At 49.8% G+C, this 16,497-nt stretch overlaps 1 protein-coding gene across 1 annotated transcript; it reads left to right on the top strand.

The window, feature by feature from the left end:
- Positions 1-3,193: 3,193 nt before the first annotated feature.
- DEFB108B (defensin beta 108B) lies at positions 3,194-6,484 on the top strand. The gene is made up of 2 exons (XM_086875173.1): positions 3,194-4,881; positions 6,269-6,484. Exons 1-2 carry the CDS (start codon positions 4,824-4,826, stop codon positions 6,400-6,402), a joined length of 192 nt encoding a protein of 63 aa, XP_086731299.1. The 5' UTR covers positions 3,194-4,823; the 3' UTR covers positions 6,403-6,484.
- The last annotated feature ends 10,013 nt before the right edge of the window (positions 6,485-16,497 follow it).

Genomic DNA, 16,497 nt, shown 5'->3' with positions numbered 1-16,497 from the left:
CATTTATTCAGCATGGGAACAAAGTCAGGTCCAGAACAGAGAGCTCGGAACAGAGGCACAGCAGGGGTTTTTGAGGGACAGAACTCTTAAGTGTTTCCACCTTTGAGGGTGGAGTTCAGGGTCAGGGACCAGCAGAAGTACACCAAGGGAGAAACCCCCAGAGACTCAAACCCAGTCAGAACACCTGGGCTGCCCTTCACAAGGGGTTTGGGGTGGGACAATGTAACTCTTTGTCTCCCCTGAGGCACACTGCCACAGAAAATCCCTCTAAAGCCATCCTGAGTCCAAGCTTTTCCCAGCACTGCCAAGGCCACCACTGTCCCATGTCCATAAGCACCACCTTTCCATGCTTTGTTTTGAACACTTCCAGGGGTGGTGATTCCCCCACTTCCTTGGGCAACCCTGACCACCCTTTCAGTGAAAGCATTTCCCCAATATTCAATCCAGGGCCTGCAAGGCCAGGGGAGCTCTTGCTGTGCCGGGAGCATGGAACAATGCTCGTGAAACAACAAAACCAGAAACATTTGTGCCTGGAGACGGCTCAAGCCATGTTCCAGGAGCTGTTGTTTGCTCTGCAGGCCGTGCAGTGTCACCCTGACCCGCTGGTTCCCCTCACAAAGGCAGCTGGCAGCCAGGCCCGAGCTCCACGGGCACGTGGGGGCCGTTCCCGCTCTCCAGATCCGGCTGTTGGGCACGGCCGCGCTCCGGCAGCGCCAGCCGGGCCTGCCCACGGCACTGCTGCTCCCAGGGCAGCTGCAATTCCGTCTGGGATGGCTCCTGATAAGCTCTGGGCACTGTCTGCAAGACACACACACAATGGGGTATCAGATCCACACTGGGGGACGGTTTTGTGGAGCATCCAAGCCTGACCGGTGCTCTGGCACTGAGGATCCTCAAGGCCCTCTCCCAAACGTGATTCTCTACAATGTTTTCATCACGTTCATTTTTCTGGGTGTTTTGTCTCAATGTTTAGTTTGTTTATTTTTTTGGGGGGGTATTGATCATGGCCTAAAGGAAATGAAGGAAAAAATGGTTTATGAGCAGGAGTTAATAAATTTCCAGTTACCATGGTGATGGTAGAAGGATGTCTCAGAAGACTGTTCTACGTCCTGAACATTTCAGGGTCTCCATTAAAAAATTCCATAATGGAGTAAAGCTTCTCCTTTCTGAAATTGCAAATAGGCTTAAAGGGGCTGCTCTGCTCTGGAGGGCACTGGGGAATGGCTTTTCTTTTTTGGAAAAGACAGGAACAGTTGGTGGAGAAGCTGGAATAAGCAATATCTGGCAGTTCAGGGATTCTGCAGGAAAGACGTGGGGCTGCAGAGGGCACCAAGGTGCACACACTGAGACATCCTCTTCTGGAAAAGGCAGGAATTATTCTTTCTATAAAAATAACTACCATGTTTATCACGTGTCAGGCACGACAGTTAATTCATTTATTATTCTGAATTAGAATTCAAGGTGGTGCTGTTTGCTGCTGAGAGGACCAGGCTTCAACGGGAGGTGGAATAGCTGGAGAGAGCTCAGGGCTGAGACAGTTACAGGACCCAGAAAATGTGATCTACAGCAAAAATCTGGAGGAATTCAGATTGTGATCACAGAATCACAGAATGGTTTGGGTGGAAAGGGACCTTAAAGACCATTAAGTTCCACTCCTTGCCATGGGCAGGGACACCTCCCACCATCCCAGTTTGCTCCAAGCCCCATCCAACCTGGCCTTGAACACTTCCAGGGATCCAGGGGCAGTTACAGCTTCTCTGCAAAACCTCTGCCAGGGCCTCCCCACCCTCATAGCCATAAATTTCTTCCTAATTATCCAATCTAAACCCATCATCCTTCAGTTTAAGCCATTAGCCCTTGCCATGTCCCTCCATCCCTTGTCCCCAGTCCCTCTCCAGCTCTCCTGGAGCCCCTTTAGGCCCTGGAAGGGGCTCTGAGCTCTCCCTGGATCCTTCTCTTCTCCAGGTGAGCACCCCCAGCTCTCCCAGCCTGGCTCCAGAGCAGAGGGGCTCCAGCCCTTGGAGCACCTTTGTGGCATTCCTTGGACACTGCGGTTCCATTCATTTTTGATAACACACAGCATTTCCACAGTGGCAGCTGGACAGTTCCATGCCCCATCACACTCTGCTGGCATCCATAATATTAAACTCTCTTCCACCCCAAGCAGGGTGACCAGCTCCAGTCCCACTGGAAATCATGGAGGCACAGGAGGGGCAGTGGGAAATGTGTTTGCAAATGTGGCCTTGGGAAAAAAAACCAACATGGCCAAGGTTGTGCTAAAATCTTACCAATGGGGAGAGGCAGCTCCTTGTGCCAGGATAGTTGATTTGTTTGTAAGTCACCCACAGAAGGGTCAGCCAGGCCATGGAATCACAGACTCACAGGATCTTAGAATTATCTAGGTTTGGAAAAGACCTATTAGACCACTGAATCCAACCATCCCCCAGCACTGCCAAGGCCACCTCTGAGCTGTATCCCCAAGTGCCACAACCACATGGCTTTTAAATCCATCCAGGGATGAGGACTCCAGCACTGCCCTGGGCAGCTGTGCTAGGGCTGGACAACCCTTCCCATGAATGAATTGTTCCCAATGTCCAACCTAAACCTCACCTGGAGCAACTTGAGTCCATTTCCCCTTGTCCTGTCCCTGTTCCCTGGAAGCAGAGCCCGACCTCCCCCAGCTGTCCCCTCCTGTCAGGTAATTGTGCAGAGCCAGAAGGGCCCCCTGAGCCTCCTTTTCTCCAGGCTGAGCCCCTTTCCCAGCTCCCTCAGCCTCTCCTGCTGCTCCAGACCCTTCCCCAGTTCTGTTGCTGTCCTTGTTGCAGGTTCCCATCCAGCCAGGTGTCCTCAGTGTGACAGTGACAAACAGCTGATGCTGTGTTGAGAGCACAGCCACACAGAGCAGCATTAGGCTGGAAACCCACCCAATTCCAGCAATTCTGGGGTTGTTGAGTTGGATAGGGATGAATATTATGAGGGATATATATTATAATATTATAATATTATATAATTATAATATTATAGGGATGAATATTATAATTATATAATATTATATTATAGGGGCTGAGTGCCCCTCAGTGGATGTTATGGGTTTCATAGAATCACAGAATAACACAGGGTAGGAGGGAGCTCTGGAGATCACCTGGTCCAGCCTGCCCAGCTGCTCAGAGCAGAGCAATCTTCAGAGTCAGATTGGCTGCCCCAGCTGCCTTCTGAAGACATTTATAGCTCCCTGTTCCACAATATCTCTGGCAGCCATGGAATAATTTAGGTTGGGAAAGCCCTCTGAGGTCACCAAGTCCAACCATTCCCCCAGCCGTGCCAAAGCCACCACTGCCCCATGTCCCCAAGTGCCACATGCACACAACTTTTAAATCCCTGCAGGGATGGGGACTCCACCACTGCCCTCACCACCATTTTAGTGAACAAATCTTTCTTGATATCCAATCTAAACCTCCCCTGGTGTAATTTGAGGCTGTTTCCTCTCATGCTGTCAGTGGCACCGTGAGTTGCAGCACTGTGGGCAGCAGGAAGGAACAATTCCTTTGTTCAGTGCATCAAACTCCCATGTGTCATCTGCTTCCCTGGTTATGGAAAGGGAAAACCAGAGTTCTCTCTTTTTTAGGGCACGTTTTTACAGTGCTGTCACACATTCCCACATACTCCTCTCCTTCTACAGTGGAAGTTCCCAGTCTAATTACAGTCTTAGTGCCTGGGGATAAGTCCCCAGCTCTCACCATCCTCCCAGATGTCTTTTGTACCTCATTTCTTGCTCTGCATGTGCAGAGACTGGGACACCAGCACAGTCTGCAGCATGAGGCACCCTCAAAACTATCACAAGACCACCCCAATTTCTATCAGCACCCATTCCTGCAAATCCAAGCACTCAGATTTCGTGCTTCTGGGCACTGGGGGTTTTTTTCCTGAGTGCTCTTTGGGAATGTCTCATTCCTGGAAGGTGAAAATCAGTTTGCCATCGCTGAGCCAGTCTCGTTTGCCATCTGCTGAAGCTGCCACTCAGTGCTGAGATCCTTCTACCTCCAGACTCCCTGCAGTCAGTTCCCATTTCCCTGCTCTGAACAACCTTCTGTTGGCATCAGAGCACCCCTGACAGCCGGGATCAGGCCGTGTCCACCCCAGGAACTGGACACACTCGAGCCCCCGGCGCTGTCCGGAGGGTTTGTGAGGAAGAGGGGCTGATCAAAGTGTCTGCAAGTGGTCAGCTCCTCCTGGCAAAAGGCTCTCAGCTCCAGGGCTCCTGCCCTTCAGAGGGGTGAGAGGGCACAGCAGGTCAGGCTGTGGGGAATGTGGTGTTTGCTGAATTTCCCAGAGGGGTTTGCAGTCATGGTTCCCAAGAGGGGGACAGAAGGACGCCGGCTCCTCTCAGCAAGTGTGGAGACAGCTCTAGACAGCAGAGGCAGAGCTGTCAGTGCATCCTGGCCACATCCCAGCCCTGCTGCATCCCTGCCAAAGGTTGGGAAAGGCCTGTGATACTGATCTTGTTCCCTGCAAGGTCCCTCTGCCCCAGGACATCTGTTCCATCTGCTCGCCCTCCGCTCCTGTCACACTCCACGGTTTTCCTTTGAATCGGGGGCTGACACCAGGTCTGGGGAGAGCAGGGTTTTGCCAGCAGGGTGGAGGGGTCGGTGGCTGTGCCGTGCAGTGACCCATGAGAGGTGCCCTGAGCAGCAGGACCTCCCCCAGACCCTCCTCTCTGCCCTATATATCCGAGGATGCCCGGTCATGCCACTCACGGCGCCCAGCTCCGGCTCCCTGCGACCCTCCTGCTCCAGCCTCGCTGAGACCCCGGCTCCACTCCAGCCATGAGGTTCCTCTGCCTTGTCTTTGCTGTCTTCCTCCTGGTCTCCCTGGCTGCCCCAGGTAAGGGGGAATTGTGTGGGAATGTGAGCTGGATCAGGGGGAAAGGCGGGATGAGGAGGCAGCTGGAGAAAAGGTGGGTCCTGCTGGCTTGAGGGCTGTGACTTTGGTGCCCACGTAAATGTCCCTGATCCTTTGGGATCAATCCTTTTGGATTTGGTTATCCCAGGTTGTCTTATATGGCGATCTATTTTTATACAGATGAGTCTTTACAAAATAAAATCACTTTAAAGTACTGTAAGAGGCACATTTAGGGTGTTTTGGATGTTTTTGACACCTAAGTTAGGGTGAGCTGGGCCCTGGTGTAATTATTTTAATCATGAAGCACCAAGTGAGTGCTGGATGTCCTTTTCAGAGACACCAGCCTTCTGGAACTTTCCTCTGTTTGAGACAACCTTTTGTGCCAGACTACTTCTGGCAATACCTTCATTTTTACCTCCCTCACATTTTTAATGTTCAGTGCTCAGACATCCATTCTGTTCTGGTTCCCACCTCCCTCTTCAACGACTGAAAGGAAGATTTGGGGTTCAGAAAGATTCCCATTCCAACATTCCTTCACTTTGGACATCATTTTCCAGCTATTTCAGGCCAGCAGCTTCCCAGCCTGGTGCCTGGCACTTGATGAAGCCTCGCCCTGAGGAACATCCTTATGAGTTTTGGTTTTGGGGGTGTTTTGAGATGCTCTCCCATCTTTCCCAAAGTGCACCAGGGTCACAAGGAGCTGCTCAGGGCCCTTCAAGGTCCCTTCAAGTTTTGGGGTTGGGCTTGGACAGGAATGTTGGACATGTGGGGGGATGGACAGGGTCTGATCCTTCTGCCCACTGTGACTGGGAGGGGATGGGAGGGTGTGGAAATGGGAACAGAGATGGGAAAATGGGGAAATGGGGAACAGAGATGGGGAAATGGGGAAAAGAGATGGGGAAATGGGAAAATGGGGAAATGGGGAACAGAGATGGGGAAATGGGGAAATGTGGAAATGGGGAACAGAGATGGGGAACAGAGATGGGGAACAGAGATGGGGAAATGGGGAAATGGGGAACCGAGATGGGGAAATGGGGAAATGGGGAAATGGGGAACAGAGATGGGGAAATGGGGAAATGTGGAAATGGGGAACAGAGATGGGGAACAGAGATGGGGAACAGAGATGGGGAAATGGGGAAATGGGGAACCGAGATGGGGAAATGGGGAAATGGGGAAATGGGGAAATGGGGAAATGGGGAAATGCGGAAATGGGGAACAGAGATGGGAAAATGGGGAAATGGGGAAATGGGGAACAGAGATGGGGAAATGGGGAAATGGGGAAATGGGGAAATGGGGAAATGGGGAAATGGGGAAATGGGGAAATGGGGAACAGAAATGAGGAACAACCACTCTCCCTCCCCTCTTCCAGGCTATGGGAAGTTCAGGAAGACCTGTGCTCCTGTGGGGTACTGCTCCCCAAAGTGTCGCGTGATGGATTTGAAATACACCTCTGCCGACTGCAAGTACTCGTGCTGCATCCCAACCACCTGGAAGGGGAAATAGGAGCTGAAACGGGAGCACCTGGGGAAGAGGAGGCACCACGGTGGCCTTGGGAGCAGATTCCCAGCTGTCTGACCCCATTGTCATCCCCTCTTCTCAAAAAATAAAACTAAGAAAAAAAGGAGATGTCATTTGTTGTGTGCTCATTATCCCATTTAAAGCGTTAGGACAGGTTTCCCAAGCCCAGCCACAAATTCCTGCTGGCATCGTATCTCATTGTCCTCTTCCACAAATTTCACAGTGGAAATGTTTAAGAGATGGAGTTTTCCCCTCTGATTCCCACAGGGAATTCAGGCAATGCTGGGTGACAAAGGTGTGGTTGGAACAACACCCTCCTGTCTGTCCCTTTCCCCACGGGTGGGAGGGGGCCTGGTTCAGTCCTGGGGCTCAAAAAATCAGTGTTCATTTGGGATCCTGGCAGAAGGGCTCTGCCCATGGCTGGGGAATGAGAGGGAAGGATGGGGGCAAGCTCTCAAACTCTCTTCATCATCTTCTTCATTTAGAAGGGGATAAAAGGGCCACAGGCTGGAGAAACACAAGAATTGTAAGGAAACATGATGGAATAAAGCAGGGATTGGTGAAAAGGAAAAATGTAAATAGAGGAACCTTCAAGGGAGCATGGAGAGACCACCCAGGGATGACCAGAAGGTGCTCAGGAACCTCCTGAAAATGGGATTAACCCTCACTGGCCACAGGGCAGATCCCATCTCCTTGTCCTCCAGCAAACACATGGAGTAAAGCCAATACCATTTCCAGGCACCTCTGCTGGTCTTGAATGGGGACTGGATACTGGGAAAGGTGAAGAGAAACACAGAACTCTACAGCAGATGAGGGAAGGGGCTGAAAACCCGGTTTGGGTTTCCCTCTTGGTGGTTTCTGAAAAACAAATTTAAACCAGGGAATGTAGCACATCTATGGCAGCAGCAGCTCTGTCCTCCCAGTGGTTCCAGTGTTGCCAAAATCCCTTCTCACCAACTCTGGAGGAATTTTAGAACTGTGGAATTAGGGCACTGTTAACAAACCCTTTCAGGATGTTCTCTATGCCACTGATCCAGGACTGGATTTGGTGTGTTTGAGCCCAGGTATTTGAAAGATTTTTGTATCTTGGTACCCTGAAGTCACAACAGAAATTTTAGCAGAGAAATGAGAAATCAGAAATTTCCCTTCTATTACATTTTCTTTGACCTCTGAAAAGGAAAGGAAAGGAAAGGAAAGGAAAGGAAAGGAAAGGAAAGGAAAGGAAAGGAAAGGAAAGGAAAGGAAAGGAAAGGAAAGGAAAGGAAAGGAAAGGAAAGGAAAGGAAAGGAAAGGAAAGGAAAGGAAAGGAAAGGAAAGGAAAGGAAAGGAAAGGAAAGGAAAGGAAAGGAAAGGAAAGGAAAGGAAAGGAAAGGAAAGGAAAGGAAAGGAAAGGAAAGGAAAGGAAAGGAAAGGAAAGGAAAGGAAAGGAAAGGAAAGGAAAGGAAAGGAAAGGAAAGGAAAGGAAAGGAAAGTTGAAAAACAAAATAAAATAAAAAGAGCCTTAAGACTTGGGGTTCAAGAGGGTCCAAATAAATCTGGAAAATAAACCATATTTTTCCAGTGGGAAAGCAGAAATACCCTCATGTTCATAGACATCAGTAGAATCACAGAATTGTTTAGGTTGGAAAAGCCCTCTGAGATCCCTGAGTCCAACCATCCCCCAGCACTGCCACGGCCACCACTGCCCCACATCCCCAAGTGCCACATGCACATGGCTTTTAAATCCCTCTGAGGATGGGAATTCCAGCACTGCCCTGGGCAGCTGTGCCAGGGCTGGACAACTTTTGGTGAAGAAATTGTCCCAATATCCAATCTAAACCTCCCCTGGCCCAGCCTGAGCTGTTCCCTCTCCTCCTGTCCCTGTTCCCTGGGAGCAGAGCCCGACCCCCCTGGCTGTCCCCTCCTGTCAGGGAGCTCTGCAGAGCAATGGAACAAGTGCAGCAGCAGAATAATGAAATGACCCTGAACTGCTCTGGAGTTTCAGCTAAAATGACACCACTTTAAAGCAGTCATTCCCTCACTCCTCTCACATCTTGGTGTTTACATATGGAAAGGACAGGTATTTCAGAAAAAAAACCCAAAACAAAACCTTCTTTGTCTTTCCTATTTGACATAAACAAAGTAAATTAGCAAATGTTCATAAAATCACAGGCTATCCTGAGCTGGAAGGGACCCATAAGTATCACCCAGTCCAACTGCTGGCCCTGCACAGAGCACCATCAAAAATCCCACATGGTGCCTGAGATGTGATGGATATCAGTTAAAACAGCCCCAAAAATTGCAGCTCCAGAAGAAGGGGTGTTTTGCTGAGTCTTGCTTCTAGAAGTTGAAGGTCCTGGCACAGGGTGCCCAGAGAAGCTGTGGCTGCCCCTGGATCCCTGGAAATGTCCAAAGCCAGGCTGGATGGGGCTTGGAGCAATCTGGGATGGTGGAAGGTGTCCCTGCCCATGGCAGGGGGTGGAAGGGGATGAACTTTTAGGTCCTTTCCAACCCAAACCAGGATTTTCTGACAATTAATTGAATCTTGGTTGTGAGATCCCTTTTTTCCCCCCTGTTTTCCTCTGTATTTTATTTTCAGTGAAATAGGACTTCAACAGAAACATTTTTAAACAAACAAGCCACACAGAGCAGCAAAAAAAACCACCAAAAAAACCCCATTTTCCCCACAAATCTGGAGTTCCCATATTGCCTGGTGCTATACATTTTAAAGATGTGTCTTTCCTTGTAGTGACAGTCAGTGCATCTGCCCCGGGAGAGAGAGAGAGGAATGGGAACGTCTGGCCCTGTGATTCCTGTTAATGCGCCCATCTGCTTCCCTGTCACTGCCACCCACACACAGCCACAGCCAGGGAGTGGGACAGAGCCTGCTCTGCCTCTTTTTAAACATTGGGGCCTTCCTGATGAGTGCAGTTTGTGTAAACAGCAAAAAAAAAAAAAAAATAAAATATGTGGCCCTTTCAGCAAGGCTTTTTCCAGCTGATCCTTCCTCGGTGAGTTGGAGGCTGAAGGCTCAGCAGATCCCAGATTTCACTCCCTGAGGGGTGAAAAGGTCCCTCCAGCTCTTCCCTCTCCTCTCACAGGGATATTCACTGTCATGGGTACGGCACACACATGGGAAAATTAAAAAAAAATAAAAATAGAGAGCAAGTGAAGAGTCCCAAAATGTCTGGCTGGAATTCCCAGGGTTGAGCAAACAACTCAGTGTGCTGCTGCTGCTGCTCCCTGCTCTCTCTTGCTCCTGCATCCCCAGCCTCCACAATCAAATAACCCACATGGAGCCATTCACTCGACATAGAGAATGACCTGGAGCTTTCCTCACAGCATCCACCTGGATTTCAGCACCCAGGGGAGGAGTCACACCCCCAAACCCAAACCCAAACCCAAACCCCAACTCCAACCCAAACCCAAACCCAAACCCAAACCCAAACCCAAACCCAAACCCAAACCCAAACCCAACCCAAACCCCAAACCCCAACCCAAACCCAAACCCCAACCCAATCCCAAACCCCAACCCAAACCCAAACCCCAAACCCAACCCCAAACCCCAACCCAAACCCAAACCCCAACCCAAACCCAAACCCAAGACAGGTCCTTCCTCAGCTGTCACCTTTATTACCCTCAACAATGAATGCATCTTTCCATTCCCTCCCATCCTTTTTCCAGATTTTTCATGTTCAAATTTCCTTCTGTAGCTCCACCAGTGATGCCCCCCCCAATTCTCCTCCTAACCCCCTCTCCTGCATCTCAGTCCCGAAGTTCTGGGCCCTGTCCTTTGGTTTTGGGACAGGATTTTCCTGATTTCCTGTTTTTCCCCCTTGTTGTTATATTTAAAACTGGTGCAATCCTGGCTTGCAATCCCTTGGAACACTTTAAGATTTTTTTCCTTATCAAACTACCATCTCCCACCTCTGCACAGCAAAACTTCCTTGAGCAGCAGATCATGGAATCATGGAATGGTTGGGGTGGGAAGGGACCTTAAGGATCATCCAATTTCCATCCCCTGCCATGGACAGGGACACCTTCCACTATCCCAGGCTGATCCAAGTCCTGTCCAGCCTGGCCTTGGACACTTCCAGGGATCCAGGGGCAGCCACAGCTTCTCCATGCCAGGGCCTCTTGGACAATTCCTTCCCCAATATCCCATCCATCCCTGCCCTCTGGCACTGGGAAGCCATTCCCTGTGTCCTGTCCCTCCATCCCTTGTCCCCACTCCCTCTCCAGCTCTCCTGGAGCCCCTTTAGGCCCTGGAAGGAGCTCTGAGGTTTCCCTGGATCCTTCCCTTCTCCAGGCTGCAGAGATCACACACTGAAGTCAGAAGTGGCTGTTTCATCCTTGAATTCCCTTCAGACATTTTTTTTTCAGAGGGAAAAGATCCAGGTGCTGGTGATTCCTTGCTGCTTTTTCTTCTCTTCCACTGCTTTTACATTTGAGACAAGCCCTTTGATGAGTCCCCACAAAGGAGGGCTCAGCATCAAGGCCTCCCTTCTTTCTTCCCAGGTGAGAACCAATGCAAATATTTCATTCAGCTCCTGTGGAGTGGCCTTAGCTTTAATTAACTTTATTTCCCTGACCACGCTGTTTGTCAGGCTTCAGGTTCCCGATGTGTTTGGAAAAAGAAAAATGAAAGACTGATTTGAAGAGGTTTTCCTCACATTTTTCAAGCTCTTCCTGCAATTCTCTGCTGAGCTGCCTTATTGTGTTTTATACTTTGTCAGGGCCAGTTTATTATCTTTTCTATTTTCCATGTCTGGACACAATTTCAGCTTTTCCTTTCTAACAACCTCCCTCATCCCACTGTTCTCCTGTGACCTTTTCCTTTCTGCTCTTTCTCAGGGCCCTTTTTTTTTAATACCTGCCATATATTTTCCCTGAGTCTCCTCCTTAGCAGCCTTAAACATCTCCCCAGGTGCTTGCAAAGGATCTATTTGCAAGCATTTAACTCTTTTAGTTGCACCCTTTGTCTCCTTTTTTAATAATTCCCCCATTTTTATATCACTTCCTGATTGAAATTGAGTGTAGAAGCAGTGGCCTTTCCATCCCCTGCTGCCCCTGGAAAGCTGTGGAGTGTAAATTCTGTGTGTTCCGAGTTGCAGGGGCTCTCCCAGGGGACAACTTTGAACCAAGGCCAGTGACTGATTCTTTTCTTCCTCTAAATATGAGAAACCCTTGTAATCCAGTAATTTATCAGTATAACAAATAGATTTCTCCTATAAAAGGTTCTTTCCAGGATATGAATCTGCTTCTTGGCATAGTTGGAATTTATAATATCATGGAATCACAGAATAGTTTGGGCTGTAAGTGACATTTTTAGGCTGTCTCATCCCACCCCCTACCATGGGCAGGGACAAATTCCACTATCCCAGGCTACTCCAAACACTATTTTGGAGTTCATTCGCTTTCACATGACTTTTCTTTTCCTCTCACAATTCCCAGGGAAAAGGGAAAAAAAACATAAATGAAACAGCAAAGGAATTTTTAATTTTTGTGCTATGTTTGCTTCTGGAATTTTTATTCTTTAATCAAATTTTCATCCTTGTGTGTCTGTGAAGTGTCACCAGCTCAGGACTGGTTTAGGTGAATTTTCTGTCTTTTGTGTCCTCTTGTCTGGGCAAGGTGAATTGAACCTTGACAAAGTCTGTGGATCTTGATGAGCCATCCTGTATCAAATGTGATTTTTACCTGCTGCCAGCCCTCAGCCTCTGTCAACTGGTTCTAAACCCCCTCACAGCCAGCATCCCACCCAGTCTGTGAAGAGACTCAGTCCTTGTCTAAGGAATCCCACAGGATTCCCTATCAGGGTTCCTGTATCCCTGGCCAGTCTTTAAACTGATAAAGGGTTTCAGGTTACCACATCTCATGTTTATCCTAAGGATGAAAATTTTGTCCTAAAAGGACAAAAGTAAAAAAAAAAAGTAAAAAAAAAAAGTAAAAAAAAAAGTAAAATAAAGGAGCATAATCTTGCCCCCCCCCCCCTTTTTCTTTTTTTCTGTTATTCTTTTTTTTCTACCTGTCTGCCCCAAAATTTCCAGGAACATTCATATAGAAATTGTACTTTTAAAATTTTCAGATGATGCAAAGTTTGAGAAAGGCAGAAAAACTGGTCTTTCCTCCTTGGGATACACCAAAAGTAATAAAAAATAAATAAAACAAATAAATAAAAAAATAAAAAAAATATCAAAGATGTACACATATGGAAATATATTTTAACCCTTTTGAGGAGCTATTAGGAACTGTAAGTTCTGAAGTAGCTGAACTCACAATTACACCAAACCCCTTGTAAAATACATAATCAGATTTCATGTTTTTCCTAAGGATGAAAATTTTGTGCTAAAGTTAAAATAAAGGAGCATAATCTTGCCCCCCCCCCACCCTTTTTTTTTTTTTTCTTGCTATTCTTTTTTTTCTACCTATCTGCCCCAAAATTTCCAGGGACACTCATTCAGACCAGGGTGGTCACAAACCCCTTGGAGCACCTCATGTTGCATGTTCAGATGCACCAGCACCGTGTGTCTTGGAAAATGGGAGTTTTGAACAAATATATAAATTATTTTGAGGAAGAAATTACTTTGGCCTCCAGTTCCAAGATCTCTGCTGATCACAAAGGATGCTGCTGAGGAGAGGAGACACAGCCCTTCCTCCTGCAGAAATTGGGGGTCATCCCACAGGAGGGAGAGGTCTGTACCCTCCATCTTCTCTTGCAGAACCTTCCAGTCTTACAAATCCCCTTTTTGTAAGGCAAAGGCTTTTTCTGTGTTTGCAAGGCCCCAGGGTTGGAGAGTTCCTTTATTTCCTGCAGGGTTTCAGAGAATCAGGGCTGATTTCTGCCCTGTGGCCCTTTAGGGCACGAACATCCCAGCCCCCAGCACTGCTGGGGTGTTTGTGGGGTGTTCTGAGCCAGCCTACACTGGATCAGCCCATGTCCCCCTGCAGAATACCTGGAGTGGCTGGGTTATCCCACAGTGGGTGGGGTGGGGAAGGGGACACTGGAGAAATCCTCATCTGTTCTCCCGCTCTCGGTGATCCCCATGGAACAATCTGGTCACTGACTCTGCTGAGAAGGCACCTGGTGAGGGTGTCCAGGACAACCCTGGGGCCCAAAGCCTCAGTGGCTGCATTGGTGGCTCTGTGGGCACCCCAGGAATGGGATTTTGGGGTGCAAGGAGGGGGTGGTGCTGTTTGTCTCCCGTTCCTGCCTCTCCGTGGGACTGAGAACCCCGGTGCAAAAGCTGAATGGGACTGATGGGGCTGCTGTGCCCCCTCCAAACAAACTGGGATTCAACTGGTGGAGAAGGGAGGATTAAGCAATGAGCTCTCTCCCAGCCACCACTCTTCTTTGAAAATCCCAAAGCCCTTGCTTTTCCTGGGTGGCATTTTGGTGTCAGGGCTTTGGGGCTGCCAGGGCTGTGTCGTGACTGCTCTGTGGCTGCCACCCTCTCCCTGCTGTCCCCTCCCGGGAGGCGAATGAACCTCACAGCACACAGAAATCATCTTATCTGCCCATCTTTACTTCAAAGCACTGAGCACCGCCTCGGCCACAGCCTGGAGAGTGCTGCTCTTGCTCCGGGGCTGCGCTCCTGCAGGCTCATTTCCCCTTTTTGGGAGAGGGGATGCAGCAGTGCAGATCCTCGCAGTAGGGGCTGAAGGACCACTCCTCGGTTTCGCCGCACGCGTGGGAGCAGTACCCGTCACAAAAACCCTTGGGCTGCCCGTGCCCTGCCGTGGGGAGAGACAGAGGGGGGGTTACAGAGAAAATCATGGATATGTAGAGGGGCAGAGCCTCAGGAGTTGCGGCCTTGCTGGTTCCAGGGTGGTACTGATGCTCTGGGTACCTCTGGGGTTAGACACACCTAGGACAGGATGCGTTTCATGTCCCCACTGAGCTGGAGGACAACTGGGCGCTTACAAACCATCCCTCTACTCATGTTGGATCCCTCTGCCTGAGGGTGAGAGAAGGGATTTGCAGTGTGGCATTCATCCCATCCCAAACCCATTGTGCCTGCCAGGCTGGGTAAATCACCAGGGACCTGATCCCCACTGCCCTGGAGATGAACCCCCTCCCTCACCCTGGGGCACAGAGGCTGGACAGGACACAGGTCACCCTGATTTCTCCACCTCCACACGTTCCTGTCTTACCTTGGGTGGCCAGGGAGAACAGCAGGAGCACAGCAAAGACCACACAGAGCACCCTCATGGCTGGAGGCCGGGGGGGATCTTGGCACACAGGCACAAAAGCGTGTCCGAGGTGTCTGAGGGCAGAGGTTTTATAGAGGGACTCCGGCCACGAGCGGCACGGCCAGAGGAGAACCTTGGTCAGAGCCATGTTCCAGGAGCTGTTGTTTGCTCTGCAGGCCGTGCAGTGTCACCCTGACCCGCTGGTTCCCCTCACAAAGGCAGCTGGCAGCCAGGCCCGAGCTCCACGGGCACGTGGGGGCCGTTCCCGCTCTCCAGATCCGGCTGTTGGGCACGGCCGCGCTCCGGCAGCGCCAGCCGGGCCTGCCCACGGCACTGCTGCTCCCAGGGCAGCTGCAATTCCGTCTGGGATGGCTCCTGATAAGCTCTGGGCACTGTCTGCAAGGCACACACACAATGGGGTATCAGATCCACGCTGGGGGACGGTTTTGTGGAGCATCCAAGCCTGACCGGTGCTCTGGCAGCAGCTCTGGCAGGATCAAAGACCCATGGAACAGAATCCCAGAACAGTTTGGGCTGGAAGAGATCTTAAAGACCATCCAGTCCCACACCCTGCCATGGGCAGGGACACCTTCCATTATCCCAGGCTGCTCCAAGCCATGTCCAGCCTGGCCTTGGATGCTTCCAGGGATATTGGGATATTAAGAGAAGAGGGACCCCTGGGAGATGTCTTGAAGCATGATTTATTCCTCTCCCTTTATGGTCTCTTGAAGGACTGAGAACATCTTCACTGCATACGCCAGAAGTTCGTGGTCAGTGGTCACAACACCACAGGTTACAGGGGTTTTAAAGGTTAATTAAAATAAACTAATCCCACCAAAGAATGTTTCTACTTTCACACCAATAGTTAATTATTTTGTTTTATGTGTCTTTGCCACAGTGTGGACATTCTTAACCAATCATAAAATGACACATAAAACTACCTGTTCTACCTTAAACTTCTTATTACCTTTATAACTACTTCTATAGCTTAACTTTAAAACCTTAAAACTTTCCACTCGCTAGCTTAATGTCTTTCTATCTAAACTACAAACACATATTTTGATCATGATCTCTAAATCCAGAAGCCTTTTCCAAGGTCTCAGGTTGAACCCTGCCCTCATCTCCATGCTTGGGCCTGCATGCACAAGATTTTGAGAATTTTCTGTGCTTGGAATTCCCACACAGGGACAGCCACAGCTTCTCTGGGCGACCTGTGACTCACAAGTAACAATTCCTTCCCAATATCCCACCTAAATCTTTCCTCCTTCAGCTTTAGGACATTGCCCCTTGTCCTGTCCCTCCATCCCTTGTCCCCAGTCCCTCTCCAGCTCTCCTGGAGCCCCTTTAGGCCCTGCAAGGGGCTCTGAGCTCTCGCTGGATCCTTCTCTTCTCCAGGTGAGCACCCCCAGCTCTCCCAGCCTGGCTCCAGAGCAGAGGGGCTCCAGCTCTGTGACCAATTTCGTGGCTCTTTTCGTGACTCAGCCCAACAGGTCCACGTCCTTCTTATTGAATCAGAGTCACTAAGGTGGGAAAACACCTCTGAGATCCTTGAGTGCAGTGAACCTGGCACCACTGTGTTCCTCACTAAACAAATCCCCACATGTCATATCCACATCCCTTTGGGACACTTCCAGGAATGGGGACACCACCACAGCCCTGGGCAGCTGTGCCAGGGCATGATCACTTTTTCAGTATCCAGTCTAAACCTTTCCTACTGCAGTTTGAGGCTGTTCCCTCTCCTCCTGTCCCTGTTCCCTGGGAGCAGAGCCCGACCCCCCTGGCTGTCCCCTCCTGTCAGGGAATTGTGCAGAGCCAGAAGGGCCCCCTGAGCCTCCTTTTCTCCAGGCTGAGCCCCTTTCCCAGCTCCCTCAACCCCTCCTGGTGCTCCAGCCCCTTCCCCAGCTCCGT

Source organism: Cyanistes caeruleus, chromosome 2 (genome assembly GCF_971803275.1).
Source record: "Cyanistes caeruleus chromosome 2, bCyaCae1.hap1.1, whole genome shotgun sequence".
Taxonomy (NCBI): Eukaryota; Metazoa; Chordata; class Aves; order Passeriformes; family Paridae; genus Cyanistes; species Cyanistes caeruleus.
Note: the sequence above shows the minus strand (reverse complement) of the source record. Positions and strands in the feature narration are given on the sequence as shown.